The 18,724-nt window shown below is 46.3% G+C and overlaps 1 protein-coding gene across 1 annotated transcript in view; it reads right to left on the bottom strand.

Moving 5' to 3' along the window:
- Nucleotides 1-307: 307 nt before the first annotated feature.
- CYB5D1 (cytochrome b5 domain containing 1) overlaps nt 308-18,724 on the bottom strand; it is a 73,227-nt gene continuing 54,810 nt past the window's right edge. The window contains exons 3-4 of the mRNA XM_086946071.1: nt 13,543-13,761; nt 308-1,050 (exon numbers count right to left, since the gene is read on the bottom strand). Coding sequence (XP_086802197.1) covers nt 820-1,050; nt 13,543-13,761 — 450 coding nt within the window. The 3' untranslated portion in view covers nt 308-819. The remainder of the gene's footprint in view (nt 1,051-13,542; nt 13,762-18,724) is intronic.

Below are 18,724 nucleotides of genomic sequence, written 5' to 3'. Positions count from 1 at the left end.
ACCTCATCTCCAGTTAGTTACACTTCACTTTCCCTTCTTTTCTCCAATCTCCTACCTGATCTCACACGTTTTGTTGCTTTAGGCTGGGTCCCCCCTTTAAAAACACAAACACATGTGCTTACTTTGCTAAATATCATAGTGTTTCTTGTTAAGATCTTATGTTATAGCAAAAAAACACCAATTAAGTGACAAAAATGATTATTCACACAATGAATTTACAAGAACAACCCTTAAAGAGTTTGGTGGTGTTGACAATAAAAGTGACGTCACCGTGCAGAGGTTGGGAAAGAAGCTCCAATAACGATGTCACAGCTTTTTGTGTATGATAACAGTTACCGTTCTTACCATTTATTAATTTGTGGGGCAAAAGCAAGTTTTATTTTCACATCAGCTTTATACCATCCTTTGTTATAAAATAAGAACACCTCAGATTGTTAGTCTTGAGAAGTTGTCACTGTACATTTGGAAGTCTGCAATATCACTGTATATGCAGCAGTAGACCTCAAGTTCGAAATGCGGATGGTCTGTAGCCAACTGGGGTGAGGCAGGAGGATACATGAAAGTGAGAAAGAATTTGTTTTGGAAAAATCTTATTCTAAGGCACCATATTTCAAGTAACAGGAATTGCTGCATAGTGAAAGGGTGTAACCTCTAGGTTCAGGAGTGCATTTACATTCCTGTGTGCATCTTTTAGAAACACCTTTTCTTTAGGATTTCCTTAAAAAACTAAATTGAACCAGGAACAGAAACCAATCTGGGATTCTGTTGCAGCAGCTCAGCATCATGACGGTGCTGGCAATCAATCACATCCATTGATTTCTAAAACTCGGTCAAGTCGTCGTTGAAGTACAGGTGAAGGGCCTGCATGTACTCGTCGGCATCCATACTGAGCTCTTCGAACTCCTCGTCTTCGTCGTGCACCCCATTCTCTTCAAGTGTCTTGTCCATGTCCAGGTTGACACCATTGTACTTCCAGGTGTAGCTGGCAGCATGGTTATTGTAGGGCAGATATCGCTGGAGGATCTCTTTGATGGTCTCCTCGTTGCACACCTGCACAGGAGACAATGTCAGACATGTGAGTCTACTCCAGTCCTTGGCTACTGGAATGGGCAACGACAACTGTACATTCATTACAAACAGTATGTTGGCATACACATACATCATACTGTCTTGCATTAATGATCCCAAACCCTTCCTGTTCTCACTTTCACCAGGAAAAACGGATTGATTCCTTTTGACGTAGGGGTCTACTATATCATAAAATAATAAAGAAAAAGATAAGTATTCAGACCTAAAGGTGCAAGGAGAGGAAGATAGTCCGATAGCTTATATCGAAATGAATATCTGATTAGCATCCTTAGGTTTTTGCCAAGTTTAGTCTTCTGCCTAACAAGGAATAAACTCACTTCAGGCACATAGTGTTGCAACCCTCATTTAGTGATAAAGGTCAACGAACAAATGTTGATTAACAAAATCAAGATTTGTAGACATTTAAAGGCGCATATGGCACTTACTGTCCAGGCAGAACAGTAGATGTTCTCAAGCAGTAAGGACACAGCTAGAGTTAGGGGTGAGAATAAGGGAAATCCGGAGGGGTAAGGTCATTGAGATGGCAAAGCATTTCCTGAGGGTTGTACCTTTGTAGATATTCACAAGCAGTACTCACCAATGATATTTGGCCTTGTTTACACACGTAAGTATCTTCCAAATACCTGGAGTAACTATATAAGTGTTCCCACACACATCCATAATTCAGAGGGGTGAAGGGTAGGCAATCTCACAATAGAAAAACAGTTGTATGACATTCCAGCACTGCCAATTACCATGCATATGCCTTTACCACGCATTCCACGTTTATTTAAGGTAAGTATAATTAGGTAAGTGTAGTAAATATAAATACTCCCCCCCCAAAAAAACAGGTTACAGGGGCGTCATAGTTAGGTTCTGAATTTACACACACTAAACGTCAGGTTCTGAATTTACACACACTAAACGTCTATAACATAATGTGTATTTGTAAAGCACACGTTCACCCGTGGACATCTTGGCGCTAAATAACAGATGTTTATTGTTACCCAAATCAATGGTACTCATTTTATCGACCTCAAAAGGATGATAAGCTAAGTGGATCTGCTGAGATTTGAACCTGTGACCATGAGGTCGAATACAGGCTCCTACAGTGGACGCAATAAGTCCACAAAGCCACCCGACCCATAGAAATTCAGCAGTCATAGTTAAAGTTATCTCAAAAAAACTATAGCTCGTGCCCTAAGGTAACTATAACTCAATGCACAGTTTTCTAATCAATATTTTTACAGCAAATGTTGCAGTGACATTATCAATGATGTCATGGAAGATGTTATGAGTGATGTAATATGTGTGGCAATTAGCAGTACATGGCGAGTTATAATTTCTTGAGATAACCATAACTATAGCTGCTGAAGTTCTAAGGTTTTGTGTGTGTAAATTCAGAACCTAACTATAACACGTCTGTAACCTATGGTTTTTATTTTAGTGAAGTTCCAAGGTTTTTAAATTCTATTTCCTAACTATAACATTCTTGTAACCTTTGGTTTTTTTTCAGTGAATTTCTATGTTTTTTTTTTTAATGCAGAAGGGGTTGGCCAGGCCCTGTGGCCAATCCACTGAATGCAGCCAATCCCACGCCACGCTTGGCCAAAGGCCATGTGCGTCATGGGGTTGGCCGCAGGCCTAGCCCTGCGGCCAACCCCCGCATGCAGCAAACCTCACACAACAACTAGCCTTCAGCTGTGTGAGGCGCTGGCGTGGCTGTAGGTCTGCCTGCAACCAGGCAATACGGCCAACCCCCACATGCAGCCAACCTTTCGCCACGCACGGCCAAAGGCCAGGCCCTGTGGCAAACCTCCCAGAGGCAGCCAACAAGGGAGGGGGGCATTTAGCCACCTTTCCTCTGGCCGATTTCGGCCCTGGGGATCCCATCCTCCACCACATTTTGCTAGGGGAGGAGGATACGTGGCCTCCCTCCTCAGGCCTTATTTCGGCCCTGGAAACGCCATCTCCCAAGGCCCGGACTTATTGTAAACTTGGAGGGTGGCACACAGCCCCCCTCACCAGGCCAATTTCTGGCCCTGGGAACTCCATCTCTCAGGTCCCACTCATATTTCGCTGCACGCTTTCCTGGACTGACCGTCTCCCCATTTCTCACCCCGGTCCAACGCAATAAGTGCCGTTGAGCGGAGGGAGTTCCTGGGCTCGCACACTTCAGGGGAAAATAGGCACTTCCCGGTAGTTAGCGGGCTAGTCTTCCCCCGGAAACCCCTACATTGCCTGATGACAGAGCACACGTGCAGCCACAATACTGCCACACTCGTTGATGCGATGGCTGGATTCACGTTAGGACAGATCATTAAGAAAGATACACATGTCACAGGACACACCCTGGATGGAATCTTTACCTCAAATTCCATGCTCAAAATTTTAGAAGCAATTCTCGTCCCTTGGTCGGACCATAGAGCCATAATGTTCACTTTTAGTGCAAATCGGCACCAGCCAACATCGACAAATACACCCATCAAGATTGGGCTAATGTCAATACCCCGAACTACAAGCTTTATTACTTAAAACTAAACTGAACCTCCTACTGATACCAACTTAGCGGTTCATAGACTAACCACTTGGGTTAAAACAGAGGTAGATGCTGCAGCCCCTAAAAAGAGCTTCATCGCTAGAAAGAAAAAGCCCTCTGAGCCTTGGTTAACTGACAAACTTAGAGCACAAAAACAAGCTTGCAGAAGGTCAGAAAGAAAGTGGAGAGTAAATTACGATCTGGCTAGGAAAACCGAATATGCACAAACACTGTCAGTATACAAGAAACTGTTTATAGAGGAAAAAAGTAAATTTTTCACAACAAAAATCCTGGAGGCTAAGAACTCCTGCAAGGAGCTCTTTGCTACAGTAAAAAAAACTAGTCCATCTACCCGCTAAATCTCGGATGGCTAGTAGCCCTGAATTTTGCAACACACCGGGACAGTTTTTCATGGTATACAACGTTTAGCACGCATTTTTTACAACGCACTACCATTACAACGCAGGCATTACCACGCATACCATTACAACGCATTGCGCTGGGGGGCGCTCTAGGATAGGGAATAAGTTTAATTTTATATCCAACACCTTCCCTAGTGTCCACGGGGACTGGAGTTGGAATATAAAATTATACTTACCACTATCCAGCACCTCAAAGCGCTATGCGTTGTAACGGTATTCGTTGTAAATACCGCGTTGTAAAGGTATGCGTGGTAATAGTATGCGTGCTAACGTCATACATCCGTTTTTCATAAATAAAGTCGAGACAGTGTACAAAACTTTCAAGGACAGCACTCACTCCTCCTCTAAGCTTACTAAGCCAGGGTCAGACACCTGTACATCCAATACAGGTTTCTCCTTTTCTCCTCCCTTAGTGGAACAGATTATTCAAGTGGTGAAGACAACTAAGTCAGGAGCCCCGTCAGACCCCTGTCCCCCCAAAATTTTCCATTTGTTCCCAGAAATACTAAGTGAACAATTAAGTCTAGTGTTCACTGGGATAATTCAGTCAGGCCTTTTCCCAGATGCCTGGAAAACAGCCTCAGTCCTGCCTCTGTTAAAAAAAACGAACCTTGACCCTAAGGAGCCCAGTAGCTACTATCTGATTTCAAGGATTCCATTTCCATCTAAGGTACTGGAGAAACTGCTTAATATACACCTTACAACTTTTATCTCCGCTGGGGACCTCCTAGACCATTCACAACATGGTTTCAGGGAGGGCCACGAATCAGAGACAGCTTTGGTCATGGCTGCAGAGGAACTCAGGATAATATTGGATGCAAGGGGGAAGGCGGCCTTGATTTTGTTAGATCTATCGGCGGCCTTTGATACAGTGAACCACTAAATACTAACTGGCAGACTAGCGGAGCTGGGAATTCAAGACACCGCCCTCACTCTACTGTCATCCTACAGAACGGATAGAACTTTTTCAGTAGAACTGGGAGACTCAGCTTCCAAGTCTTTCAAGCTGCTGTGTGGTGAGCCACAAGGCTCCTCATTGAGCCCCACACTTTTTAATATTTATGTGGCTCCTTTGGCCTCGATCATTAGGCAGTGTGGTTTCTCAGCGGTCTCATAGACTGACGACACCTAGGTTGTGGTATCAGTATCAAAAAACGTGGAGGAGACAGCCGATAGTTTCAATTACTGCATGACTCAGGTAACCACATAGATGCAGTCCAATTGCCTGAAATTGAACGGCGAAAAAACTGAAGTCATGTTGCTAGGATCCATTTCTTCCTTCTGGTCTACTAGATAGTGGTCTGCCAAGCTGGGCGCATGCCGAATCCCAGTCCCTAAGTCTAAGAACCTAGGCGTTGTCTTTGATGACAAATTGAGGTTCGATAGTCAGATCAATAAGCTTTCCTCTACCTTCTGGGTTATTTTAAAGACGATCTGGAAACTCCGTCCATTCATTTCCCCTGATGCACTAAAAACATTTGTTACAGCCTTGGCCCTTTCTAGACTGGAATACGGAAATGCCCTATACATGGGGATCCAATCCCAGTATTTACTAAAATTGCAGCATTTGCAGAATGCTGCAGCCAGATTAATACTGGATATCCTCGAATATGAGCCAGTCTTCCATAGATTAAGAGCCCTCCACTGGCTCCCAGTGGACAAAAGGATTACATTCAAATCACAGTGCCTTGCCTTCAAAGCTCTATATGGTAACGGAACACAGTTTCTGAGGGCGCACTTGAAATGGTATGTGCCAGCCATAAGTTTAAGATCAGCCCACTCAAAACTTCTACAAATACCCAAGTTCAAGCAGATACGCTGGGGGGAAGAAGTTTCCTACTAGGGACAGCTAAAACTTAGAACCTCCTTCCAATCTCGATAGAGAGCAGCACATTGCTTATGTCTTTTAGAAGAGCGCTGAAAACCTGGCTCTTCTCCAACTGATTCAACCCGAATCCCATTCCAGCATCACTCGGTCCTGCCGACTCTAGTGCCCAGACGCCCTTGGGCATTTGTGCGCTATATACATTTATTAATCAAATCAAATCTAATATACCTGGGGCAAAGAAAAGCAAGTGGGGCAACCAAGCTTGCTCCCCCCCCCCCCAATTTTGCTGTGGACACGTGGATCCGCAACAAAGTCACTGCAAAATTGAAAAATAACAGTTTTGGTCTTCTGTGGGCCTCAAGTTGGACCCCACAACCAGGACTAGATGGTCAGGACATTCCTACCCGTGCAATTTTTTTCTTCCCGTGTTTTCTTGGAAGGCCCATGATGGCTGCCGACACTTCCTGGTTCCTCTTAGGCCGTAAACAAATTCTTCAGAATCCTGGTGCATAGCCCTACAGAGGGGTTGCTGCACCTGCCTGAATGTAGCCTCTCACTGTGGGAGTCCAAGCCACAGCCGAACAAACCTGCAACGTTCCCACTGCGACTGGGCCGGGCAGACTATGAGGCTGGTCCCAGAAGCTCGCTGCAAGGCTTGCCCGCTGTAACTGTGAGAGGCACTTTTGAGGAGAACGCCTAGCATCTGAGGATCTTGGAGCTCAGAGAGTCCTGTTCTACCCCTGGAGGGGGAGTGCGGTGTGGTGCGTGCATGGGCCGATGCGAGCTGCGGAGGCCTAAGGCCAGGCCCGCAAAGTGGAGTTTGGGAGACGGTGGGCCCGGAGGATCGCAGCGAGGCATAGCTGTGGCCAACCGGACCTTGCTAGTTCTTCAGAGCAGGGAGGAACACCTACACTGATATCGGGGACCCTGAGTGAGGAGCAGGGGCCCCCAGTTGTACATTGACACATCTGTAAACTGGGGTGACACCCCAGGCCACCCTGCAGCATGGTGCAGGCTTTTTGTGTGTTTGAGTGTTATATAGCGTAAACTCGACCCGAAGATATCAGGTATCAGAGTGCTTTACATGAGCACCAGTTATATTACAGATGGACACATTCATTTTTGTTAGGCACAGGGAAATTAAGTGATTTGCCCAGAATCACAGGATGTGGAGTGTCATTGCAGAGACTTGAACCCGGATCCCCAGCTTCGAGGTCGCATGCTCAAGCCATAAGGCCACATCCCCGTTGCAAGAAAGAGCCAGCCAGTGGTGGAAGAGACAGGAGATTCCAGGCCCAGGTGAGTGTGGCAGCCTGGCGCGCCGGCTGCTTGCTCTGCCCATTGCCCTGAAACAGAGGGGAACCCTTGAGCCTCATATCTATTCAGTGTAGAGTGCCCTAAGACAAGTCTTGGCCAGCATGGACACTGATTCGACATAGTATGTACATTGGATCTATCTGGCAAAAGAGGCAGTGTTAGTATGATCGGGGTCTTGTGGGGAGGAGTCCTGCCCTGTGTCTGATGACCTGCATTAGTGGTGCTGGGTGCTGCATGTGGAGCCCCGGAAGCCATGGGGGTCCTAATGAAACATTGTCTGGAGGCCTGCCTATGTGTGGGGTGATTGGCTGGGCACAGGCCTTATTTTACTTTTTTCTCCTAAATGCAGCCGGACCTGTGGTGGTGCGGACTACTCGCCCTTACTGCAGGTCTGTGCCACTGCAAGGCCAGGTCGGAGACTGGACGAGAGGATACCGACTCGGAGGCGGGCAGCGAGCTGTGACAGATCCTGGCTGCTATGCAGCACAGTCTAACAAAAATAGTCTGCATGATCGGCGCTGTATCAATCTGCATGGATCGCATGTCAGAGTAACTCTACAAACCCGCAGAATGACTAGACATGGTAGAGAGACATTGCTCAGAAGTGGAGGATGGGCAGGTCACTGCTCAACGGCTCAGAAAAAGATTGAAAAGGTTCTTGTCGGATTGCAGGCTAAGGCAGATGATCCTGAAGCCAGATCACAATGCAACAACCTTAGATTTGTAGGTCTGGCAGAATCCACTAAAGTTGGCAATATGGAGCAATTTGTGGAGCAACTCCTTACTGATCTGCTGGGGCGTGAAACATTTGCAGACATTCTCATGGTAGAACGCACCCATCGCTTCCTTGCACTGTGACCCGTGCCTGGGGCAAGGCCTTGTGCGATCATTGCGGGGACTCTAGAATAACAGGGACAGCGATGCGGTGCTCCGTAAAGCTTGTGAGCTTAAAGTGCTGCGCTATAAGGGTGCTGAATCGCTCTATCCAGACTTAATGCAACAGGCCCAGGAGACAATTTATCTCAGTCAAGCGCAAACTGCAGGATTTGCAAATGGAGCGCAGCATGCTCTATTCCGCACGTCTGTGGTTAATGGTAGACGGGAAGGCAACTATTTTAGATGACCCCCAAACAACTTCAGCAGCTCCTTAAGTGGTATGGCGCTCACCCAGATTGAAGGATGGGGAAGCTGCAGCATCCCAGGAATTGGAGGAGCAGGATTACCTCTTCTAGTACTATAAGCCGTGGCTCCCTACCCTGGTTACGAGTCTCTGTATCCTTTGGGTAGGAGGTATCTCACTATGATTCTCTTGCAGCAAGTGGTTCTTGGCTACAAACATTGGACAATGTAGTGTCTCACAGTATTGGGGGCAAAGTCTCCGTGGACTGGTGCTGGACTACCTTTGGAGGGTAAGTGGACAATGGTCCTTTGAGCTGCCTCCTGCGGCTACTGTGGAATGGCTGTGCTTCCAATTTGTGGCATGAGTGGATCAGACATTCAAATGAGGTTGTGAGAGAGAGGTGGTGTTTGTGGCTGGAGCCCTCAGTCCTGTATAGCTGTTATTTAGATATTGTAGCACACACTATGTTTGTTGTATGGCCCACTGTGACACAACGTGGCAGGGGGTGACTGGCTTGGTTACATCTTTCCCCATGTATGCGCCACCTGGTTTTGTTCGGGGTTCTGTTGGTCGGTTAATGGGTGTGACTGGGGAGGAAAATGTATCTGTGTGTCTGTTGCTGGGGTTCACAGTGTGGGTGAGGGGTGGAGTTTATGTATTATAACTGTTCAACAAGCATTGGCGTTGGTTCCAGACCGTGAGTGCCTTATTAGATGGTCTGTCTTGGTGATTTGTGTTGCATTCAAATGGAGGACGGTCCGCCAGGTGAAGCAAGGGGCACTACTAGCCCCTCGCTGTTGATGTTCCTCACCTGGAATGTCAGGGGTCTTAATGATTGCTGGAAGGTACGTAAAGTGGTGGCATACTTACAGAGGTATACCACTGACATGGCTGTCCTGCAGGAAACACAACTTCAACCTGGGAGCAGCTTAATAACTCAGCATCTCATGCAAGGAGTCTGCTGTTCAGTCGGCTTTACCACACATGCCAGGGGTGTACTGATACGGTTTCGGAGGGGCTCCGTTGTTAAAATCAAAGAAGTGTGCATGGACCTGAGTGGCAGATATGTGGTAGCGTGCTATTATAAGGAAGATCTGGTGGTGCTATTAGTAGGGGTGTATGGTCACAATTATAAAGATTGTTAGTTTTACCACACTCTGCGCGCTTAGCTGGCTCACTGGGGAGATTTGCCTCAGATGCGGGGTGGTGACTTCAATTGTGTGCTGTACCCAGACCGGGATTGCTATGGTGCACCGATTCAGCAACCCTCAGCTGCAGCCCGTGCCCCGAGTGAGATTGCCGACCAGTGCAGATTGCTGGATGTCTGCTGTTAGAAGTTCTCCACAGGTGCGGAATACATACACTACTCCACTGTGCACAACATCCACACGCGCATTGACTTTTAGTTGATGTCTCTGTGTTTAGAGCCACGAGTACAGCACTGTGAGGTCCTGCCGTACACTTACTCAGATCACTCGCCGGTGTTGCTGGAGTTGGAACTACACAGTCCATGACCTTCTGTATTAACATGGCGGTTGCTGCCATACACTCTTATGGATGCAGTGTTTAGGGACAAGTTGGTACAAGCCACAGATGAGTATTTTAGTACTAATATTGGTTCTGCTGAAAAATTTGCCAAGGTGTGGGAAACCTTTAAAGTTTCTTTTCAGGGGAGTCACCATTTACAAACACGCCGGTGTGCTACAGTCACTGCATGGTCAGCAATCCCAACTGGAGGTGAAGATTGCGGATTTAGAGTGGAGGCACAGGAAGACAGCAGAGTAAAGATCACACCAAAGAGCACCCGAAGACAGTAAGACAGGGATCGGCTGGGGATAAATCCAGCCTGCTCTAGGCCACCCACGCCCATGAGCAATCGAGCCTACCGATTGGCTCGGATTTTCACCCAAAATGTAATGTCTACGTTCAATAATGACAGCGGCCTATAGAATGAGCAGCAATCTGATGGCTACAACAGTGTGACTAACGGAGCCTCATGCATTGAGGACAACATACAACCCTCCATCACCATCTCTTCATATAAGGTGACCAGATGGGGATGAGTGTGTCCTGATACGCCTTATAGAAGGCCACCAGCGGCCCGTCATTACCAGGTGCTTTCCCACCCGGCATGTCCTGCCAACACTATCTCTGCAGGACACAAAGGGGCCAAGAGTCATTCCCTACGTGACACCATGAGCCAATTCATGGTTTTATGTGTAATCATAGTCTGCTGTGGCCTGGCCATCATGGGACCATATAGGGGTCCGCATAATAACCGAGGAACCATTCCAATATCTGTCCCGCCATATACAGGGGCAACCCTTGCTTATCCCATACCACCAGGATTGAGGCCTCCTCATGCTGAGGTCACAGGTGCCTACCACAGCTGTATTTTCAGTTGCTGAACAAGCGTTTGATTCGGTAAAGTGGGGGTTTATGCTGGCATTACTGAAATATATCGGAGCAGGAGATGTTTTTTTTTTCCATTTGTGTTGGTACTCTACACGAAGCTGACAAATCGTGTCAGGGTCAACGGCATGGTCACAGGTGCCATAGCTATCAAGATGGGTACTAGACAAGGTTGCCACTTTAGCCATTATTGCACACCCTCGTGGCCGAGCCGCTGGCTTACGCACTCTAAGTATATCATGCACATAGGCTTCGATTTCCGTACTACAATCTGATCATCTCTGCACATGCAGATGACACTCTGCTCTACGTGCACAATCCAGAACATAACCTATCCCCAGTTCTGCGTGAGGTTGTACGGTTTGGCAGGCATTCTGTTTGAGCATTTACTGGTAGAAGTCCCTGATATTTCCGCTTATGGCGGTCACGATGCTGGTACAGCTGGAATACCCATTGCAATAGATAACTGACTTGGTTCGTTATTTGGGGAAACAGGTCCACATGGATCAGTCTGTGGTTTTACTGGATAATTATGGCAAAGCTGTGCAGAAGCTCTCGGATGCCATCAAACTCTAGATACGGCTGCCGCTATCAGCCACTGGGCGTATAGCCATTATGAAGATGGCGGTGTTGCCCCGCTTTCTTTTCCTTTTTGTGAATATCCCTGTCCTCCTACCCTGAGCAGTATTTGACAACTTATGGACCCTCTTGGTCAAATTGGCATGGGCCGGGAAACAGCAGCGGGTGAGCTGGGACATGTGGCTTTGCCTTATGACATGGGTGGGTTGAATGCTCCAGATCTGGAAGCACATTATAGGGCAGCGCAGGGTATGTTTGTTACCCGTCTGCAGCTGTCTGACAGATATATGGGGCCCTATGAAGCTTTCCTGACTCGACCTAGTGTGGAGGCGCCTACAGATGCGAGGGAGGGTGCACCAGCAGACTTGTAGGCTGGTCCACAGCAGACGATGAAGAATGTAAGCATTATTTAACATATAGATTAATCACGGAGGTGTGTGGCTAGTGGAGGAGTTGCGAATGACTGGCTGTGATTGTTGCTCCTACCAAATGGGTGATGGCCTATGTGTTCACTCCCCTCAGAGTACTGAGAGGAAACATGTGGGGGCTGAACAGAACAACATCTGTTGACTGGGGGTGAGTGCTTGCAATGTTCAACACTCCGTCCATCATCCCCTTTGGTTTTGCTCAGAACAACATCTCTGCCATCTGTGCTGATATGCTTTTTGATCATCTTCCTGTGCCCCTGACTATATGCCTTGGTCCTCCATCACCAGAACTGTCTGTGCATGTTTGATCTGTGCCATGCCTATGAATCACAAATCATTATTTTCTCTATGATTATCTAAACTTTAAAATAAGGCAAAATAAGAAACATAAACCTTTATGCAACCGTTTATGTAGTAACAATTCAGCTCTCACATCTTGGGAAACTTGTTTGGCATCTTATTTATTTATTTATTTCTGAATTTGTAAAGCGCATGGTTACACTTTCAGTGTGTCCCCACGCTGTCAGAAGAGCCATCTACTCCGTCAGTCAAACAAGACGGGCTAATCTTTAGGAAAGAGGAATGTTTTGAGCTTTCTACGGAAGATGAGCTCATGCTCATGCACACTTTTGGTCTCCGAGTGACTCATTTTGATCAGTATTCCAAAAGTGGCTGATTTTATTTTGTGCCGTGCATTTGCATAGTGCGGAGAGAGGTTTATCGCCTAAGGGACAGTAATGCTTGCAGTAACACATCAGCTTCAGCTAGTTCCAGAGTCTGCCCCCAGAGCTGTCTCATCATCCTTGCACATATTGGGCAGTGGAGTGGTGTGGCTCACTGGTTAGAGGCGGCAGACCCGGAAGCAGAGGACGACCCGGGACCAGGGTTCAATCCCCGACATGGCAGGGTCATGAACCAGGGTCAGAGGACTCGATAATTCTCGCCTCGGTGCCTACTCTAACCAAAGATCACACTCTGCAACTCTGGGCATTAGCTTGCCTCATCTCCACAACGGCCCCTCACAAACGCCGGGGATGCCTGATTTCACCTTGGAGATACCCAGGAGGGAACATCTCACAGGGAAAGCCAGGACGGGTTCCCCAGCGGTCTATAGCGCCAGGACTCCTCCGGGTAGCAGTGCGCTTTACAAGACACACACATTCATTCTTTACAAGACACACACTGACTCTCTGGAAATCCTGATTTGGTGGAGTTGTCTGTGAATGGCATCAATCTGTTCAACACATAGGCCTCCGAGGCTGATGCATCCTCTCTATGACCACCTGTTTATTCATCCCTCTAGCTATCATCACAAATGCTTTGGGTGGCAAACAGCTGTGTCGGGCAAGAAGAGACAGCTATAGTGAGCTTCTGATCATTACATTTTCATATGAAGTAGACTCTTACCCGTGACAGGGGAGGAGTTTGCTCTAGCCTCTTCTGAGAATGTGTGGCATTCCTCCTGATCATAGGAACTGGCACATGTTGTGATTTCTGTCACCATATAATCCCACAAATTAAAGTTAGGCCACCAAATAATACAACTCGGAATCTGATACCATTAGGCTGCCTTCGTTCTACAGATGTTTTAATAAATGTAGAGCTACTCTCCACTCAGCGGTTATCCCAAAGCAGCTTCACCGACAGCTGATTCACAGACTTAAGGAATAAGGCCCTAATGCATTGTGAGATGATTAAAAGTAATTACACTTGACCCACGTACCATTGGCAAGTGCACTGTTTTCACTCTCAAATGCAAGTTAGGATCAACTTTCTTTCATAAACACTTACTCTGCATCACAAAACTATTGCTGCACCTCAGAACCTACCTCCAGCACTTGCTCCTGTGACGTGAGTGTATTGATGACCCGGATGAACCTGGTCTTGGTGGACAAGATTCCCACCTCGTATGAGCTGTCCTTCCACCAGGGCCTGCCGAAGCCGTTGTCCCAGTCCGTGCGGGGCAGGGAAGGGGGGATGTGGATGAAACGGCCTTGGGGTGTATAGTACTTCAAGATACAAGTCATGGGGTCAATATGAGTCTTGATCTGGAATACAGGGAGAAATGTTAGCAACACGTTTTCAGACAGTATTGACAACAAGCAAGCCTCAGCTGTCGAAGTATGAGTGTGGAAATCCAAATGACATCGCCATAGGAGGCAAACATTTACCGTTGCAGATAGTTAAATGTTGGATCATAACCAAAACTCAAAAATGAACCGACAAAGTTCAACTGTTTGGTCCTTGCTATGCTAATAGGTTATCCCTTTCACGCGGCAGTAGGCCTGCGTCCCTCAGGGTATTCCAAACCACCTAGCCATGGCTAAATGTTTCGCTTTGAGCAGCCAATCAGATGTCTCTGGTCTGCGGTGCCAATTCTGGTACTGTGGACCCGAAAGGGAATATGAAGAAAATGTTCCTCCATTCAGTGACATTTTTATTTTCAATAGCCAGACTCTCAAATTATTTGTGAGACCCAAATGGCAGAGATATACAAAAGTGTTAACATTTTAAAGTCTTCTCTGCAACTTTTTAAAATTCTAATACCTCAAATACAACTGAACACATTTACAACAAACAATGTTATGTACAGATCTAGGATGGATCAGTACATAAAAAATAAAACATTGGAGTAATTTGCTACATGTACCTCCCAAAAATATTTTTTAAAAGGAACTTGGGTGGAGTGGGGGTGAGTAATAGTGAATGAGCAGGGAAGGGGAAAACAGCACGGGAGGGGGAGCAAAACGGAGAGCACAGGGAGAAACACATGGGGGAGAAAGCAACATGGTTAGTTGGAGGATGGAGAGTTTGGTAGGGGACAAGAGAGAGAGAGCTTGCAGCACAGGGGAGAGAGATACATGGAGCCTTGGGGGCAGATATTTCTCATTTGGGAGAAGGACACTAGATAGAAAACTGGAAAACACACGCAGTTTTATGTAGTTCTTGGCAAAAAAATAAAACATAGTTCCATAAAAGTGGGTAATGGAATGATACAAGTCATATAAACAAAAGGATGGCAAAGAAGCTATGCTCCAGGACAGGGACAAACACAAGCTGGGCATGGAAACCATTAAGTAAGAAGCAAGCAAATGAGAGTGATGATCAAGCCAGCTAACTGTAAGCAGTGTGTGTGCTGCCCACTGTAAATTCTTGGTAAGCCCAACATTTATATTTCGGAACCAGACACCTTGCGCTGTCTGGTAAACAAGACCTAAAAATGACATATAGCTACATCTGCCAAATTCTTTTGGGTGCAGCAATAATTAGTGTTTGTCTGAAAACACAGAATACCTACACCCAACAACTATGTTGCGGGTTGTGATTATTTTCATTGTCTAATAACCATGCTTGAATTTAACAATGGAAAAGATAATGAATTATAAAATGATATGAAGGAATGCTAGGCTTTTTACAATGTGCCAAAGAGTCTGAGATTAGGAGTAGTGGTTGTTTGTATGACTCTGAATTTGAGGTTACTCATAATTCATCAAGATTATTCCATTGAATTGTAATCTTTATGGCAAAGTGGCTAGCTGCAGTATATGGGTTCATGGTGGGAGAGCGCCTGAGGAAACCAACTAACCCCAGACATTTCTGAAAACTAGACACCTGGAGGAGTCGAGAGTGGTGTGGATTAAGTGAATCCCATCACATTTGTTTACCCAGAATGCCCTGCAAATATCAAACTTTGGCTAAAATCACCGATTCATTTTCCTCACGCTCGTGAGAAGGAAAGTTCTGGAATCTGTGTGGATTTACAAAGATCCTACGAGCCAGCATTCCTTCACTTCCCCTGATATACCAGTACCCCACTAATGTTGCTGAGCCAATTGCCCATGACAGGAAAATGCAACATGGAGGCATCAAGAATTTTCTTTGGAATTTCAGTGTTTCTGGCTATGTAGGTAGCTGCGGAATTTGACCGCAATGCCCACCGGCACCTAGAAATACCTTCTAGCCCCAGACATTTCTGAGAAAAGACACCTAGGGGGTCCATGTTGCTGTGTCCTACATGGATCCACCACTTTTTCTTACCTAGAAAGCCCTGCAAACATCAAACTCTGGCTAAAATGATAGCTTTTTCTCACATTTATCACAGGAAAAGTTTCTGAATATTCAGGAATTTACTAATGTTTTGCCATCCAGCAGACACGCACTTCATCCCCAGAAAATAGGAACCAGTTGTGTTGGTGGACCTATTGGTTGCAACAGGAACCATTCAAAGCATCTTTAGGTGGTTACAGTTTTGGTACGATCCCATGACGTGCGTTAGGTACACCCACACTTAAGAGGATGTATTTAAATTGGGGTGAGTGTTGCAACACAGTGTGGTAAGACTTTGGCCTTTGGCTGGAAGAGCCAGAGTTTTCTGTTGCATAAATTTAGGAAAAAATGTGTTTTTGCGCTTTACCTCGACTTTCACAGGACTTTCTATGTAAACAAATGTGTTAGGATTAATGATAGCCAAAACACTCTGAATTCCCATGGCATGCTAGAGTTCAAAAATGCCCATTGTTGGCAGGGTCACCTGGTTGCCTGTTGAACCATAGCCTGAATACTGCAGCCATTATCCAGGGTAAGTAAGAGGAAACTGGGATTTTCTGTGGCTTAGGTTTTACCTATAGACTAGCACAGAGGAAGTAAACCTCCACCATTCTGCCTCTCCTGGGGCAGAAATACAGTCTAGTATGCCACGGTGGGCCGGATGCCAAAATGGTCAAGTGCCACACCAAATTATTTCACCCCCTGGTGGTATGGTGGGCTTTCTGCTCCCCTAGGTGGGCAGATTGGGGCATTTATTATCTATCTACTCACCCCAGGGCAATGCAGGGAGGAGACCAAAAGTCCACCAGAACATCAGGGAAAACATGAGAAACAGAATGGGTTGCCGGGCTTGCCACTCCTAACACTTAGTTCCTTCGCCTCCTATCGTCCTGCAACAGGAGGTAGAAAGTCCAAAAGACACCGGGTGTTGGTGTAAAAAACAAAAACAAACAGTGTGGAGCATTGGCCCATCTGACATTGGGTCCAGCTTGTGGCACCAGATAGTCGTTTGGCCACAGATGGAAGACAGAATCGGGGGTTACCCCATATCTGCAATCAGGGCATACCAGGCACACTTTTGGTGTCACACGCTATATAAAACTTTATAAATAAATAAATAAATAAATGGATCTCTTGAATTAATCTCAGCGACTTACAATGGACTGGAATGAGGAAAGAGTAATAACTAGTGGCGGAGATTAATTCAAGCATTGTGTCCATCACTTTTTTTAATTCTTCAAGTCAATAATACATCACGGGCCCAAAGGCAAAGTGCCCAGAGGGTGCAAGGAGTGGGCACAAATAACCTTTGCGATCCCTGGCTACTTTCTGTAATATAGCCCCCTCATGTCTAGTGTTCTTTCTACCGCCCTCTGCAGAAGGTAGATTGTGGGTAAATCTCCTAATCTAACCACCAGAGGGAGGCATGAAGATTGTCGAGACTTCAGAGATGCAGATGCAACCTGATAATAGAATGGGCTGGCCACTCTGCATTTTTTTTATATAAAAAAATGTATCCATTAACCCTTTTCAACATTTAAATGACACCACTTGCCAATATCATCTGATCCCATGGCATCAACATCATCTCCTATGCCAATGACACCCAGTTCATCCTCTCCCTAACACCACCAGAACCAACTTCACCAACTGTACGACAATGGTAGCAGAATAGAAGAGAACCAACTACCTGAAACTTAACTCTGACTAGACAGAAGTACTGCCCTTTGGCAACAAGACCTACCCATGCAATGCCACCTGGTGTCCAACCAAGTTCGGACCAACACCAACCAACCATTCATGCCAGAAACCTGATGACCACCCTGGAAAACAAGCTCAATATGACGGCACAAGTCAATGCAGTAAGCACTGCCTGCTTCCACATCATACGCATGCTACGAAAGGTCTTGAAATAGCTGCCACAGAACACTAGATGACCTCTCACGCAAGCACTCATGACTAGCGGACTAGACTACGGCAGCACACTCTACACCGGGATGTCCAAGCAGATTACACAGACTTCAGACCACCCAGAACGCAGCTGTAAGACACATCCTCAACCTCCCACACTGTACCCACATCTCAACCCACCTCAGAGAGCTCCACTGGCTCCTCATGTACAAATGCAGCCTGTTCAAAATCCTCACGCACACATACAAAGCCTTGTACAGCACCGAACCCGAATACCTGAATGGCCGAATACACTTCCACCCGCCAGCCAGACATCTACTGTCAATCCTCACTAGCACCCCCACCTTTGCAAAAGTGCAGCAGGAGGATGTCAGTCTCCTACATTGCACCCTAAATTTGGAACAAACTCCCACAGCACATCAGAGCATCCTCCTTACTTCCTAATTCCTCAAGAAACTCGAGACCTGGTTCTTCGAATAACTCAGCAGGGACAATATGCCTACACTGCTGCTCAAAACCCTGGATGCTGGATACTCTCAGGTGATTAGCAAATTCTACAAATCAACATAACATAACATAGTCTTTGGTGTGCTTTCTACACCTCACCTTGCTCTCTTGGTAAATGCTCCTATCCGCCCTACAGCAAAAAGACTTTGTGTGCTTTAGGAGAGTGGGGGGGTATGACCCTATATGAGGATGTACTGGCCCCAGCCATTCTATTTTTTTTTCCGTTTCACAAAACTGAAACCCTGGTGCCTAGTGTGCTTCCTGTAACGCCCAATTTGCTGCTTCCAGTGGGGCACAAAGAACATATGGGTACTAGGGTTGAATGAAGCAGCTCATTGTCAGGACAAGATGATCCCACCCTAATCTTTTTATTATTTAATGAATCCCTAGTGGCTTGTATGACTTTGACCCTCTGCTCCTCCTCCCCGGGAGAGCATAAAGGGGGCCAATTCCCCAATCTTCAACCCCAAAAAAGAAAGGGTGGGAAACGACTGCCTGTGTTATAGAGGTGAGTGGTAAAGACTGGTGTCAAGTGTATTTTTGGTT

Source organism: Lissotriton vulgaris, chromosome 12 (genome assembly GCF_964263255.1).
Source record: "Lissotriton vulgaris chromosome 12, aLisVul1.2, whole genome shotgun sequence".
In the NCBI taxonomy this organism is placed as follows: Eukaryota; Metazoa; Chordata; class Amphibia; order Caudata; family Salamandridae; genus Lissotriton; species Lissotriton vulgaris.
Note: the sequence above shows the minus strand (reverse complement) of the source record. Positions and strands in the feature narration are given on the sequence as shown.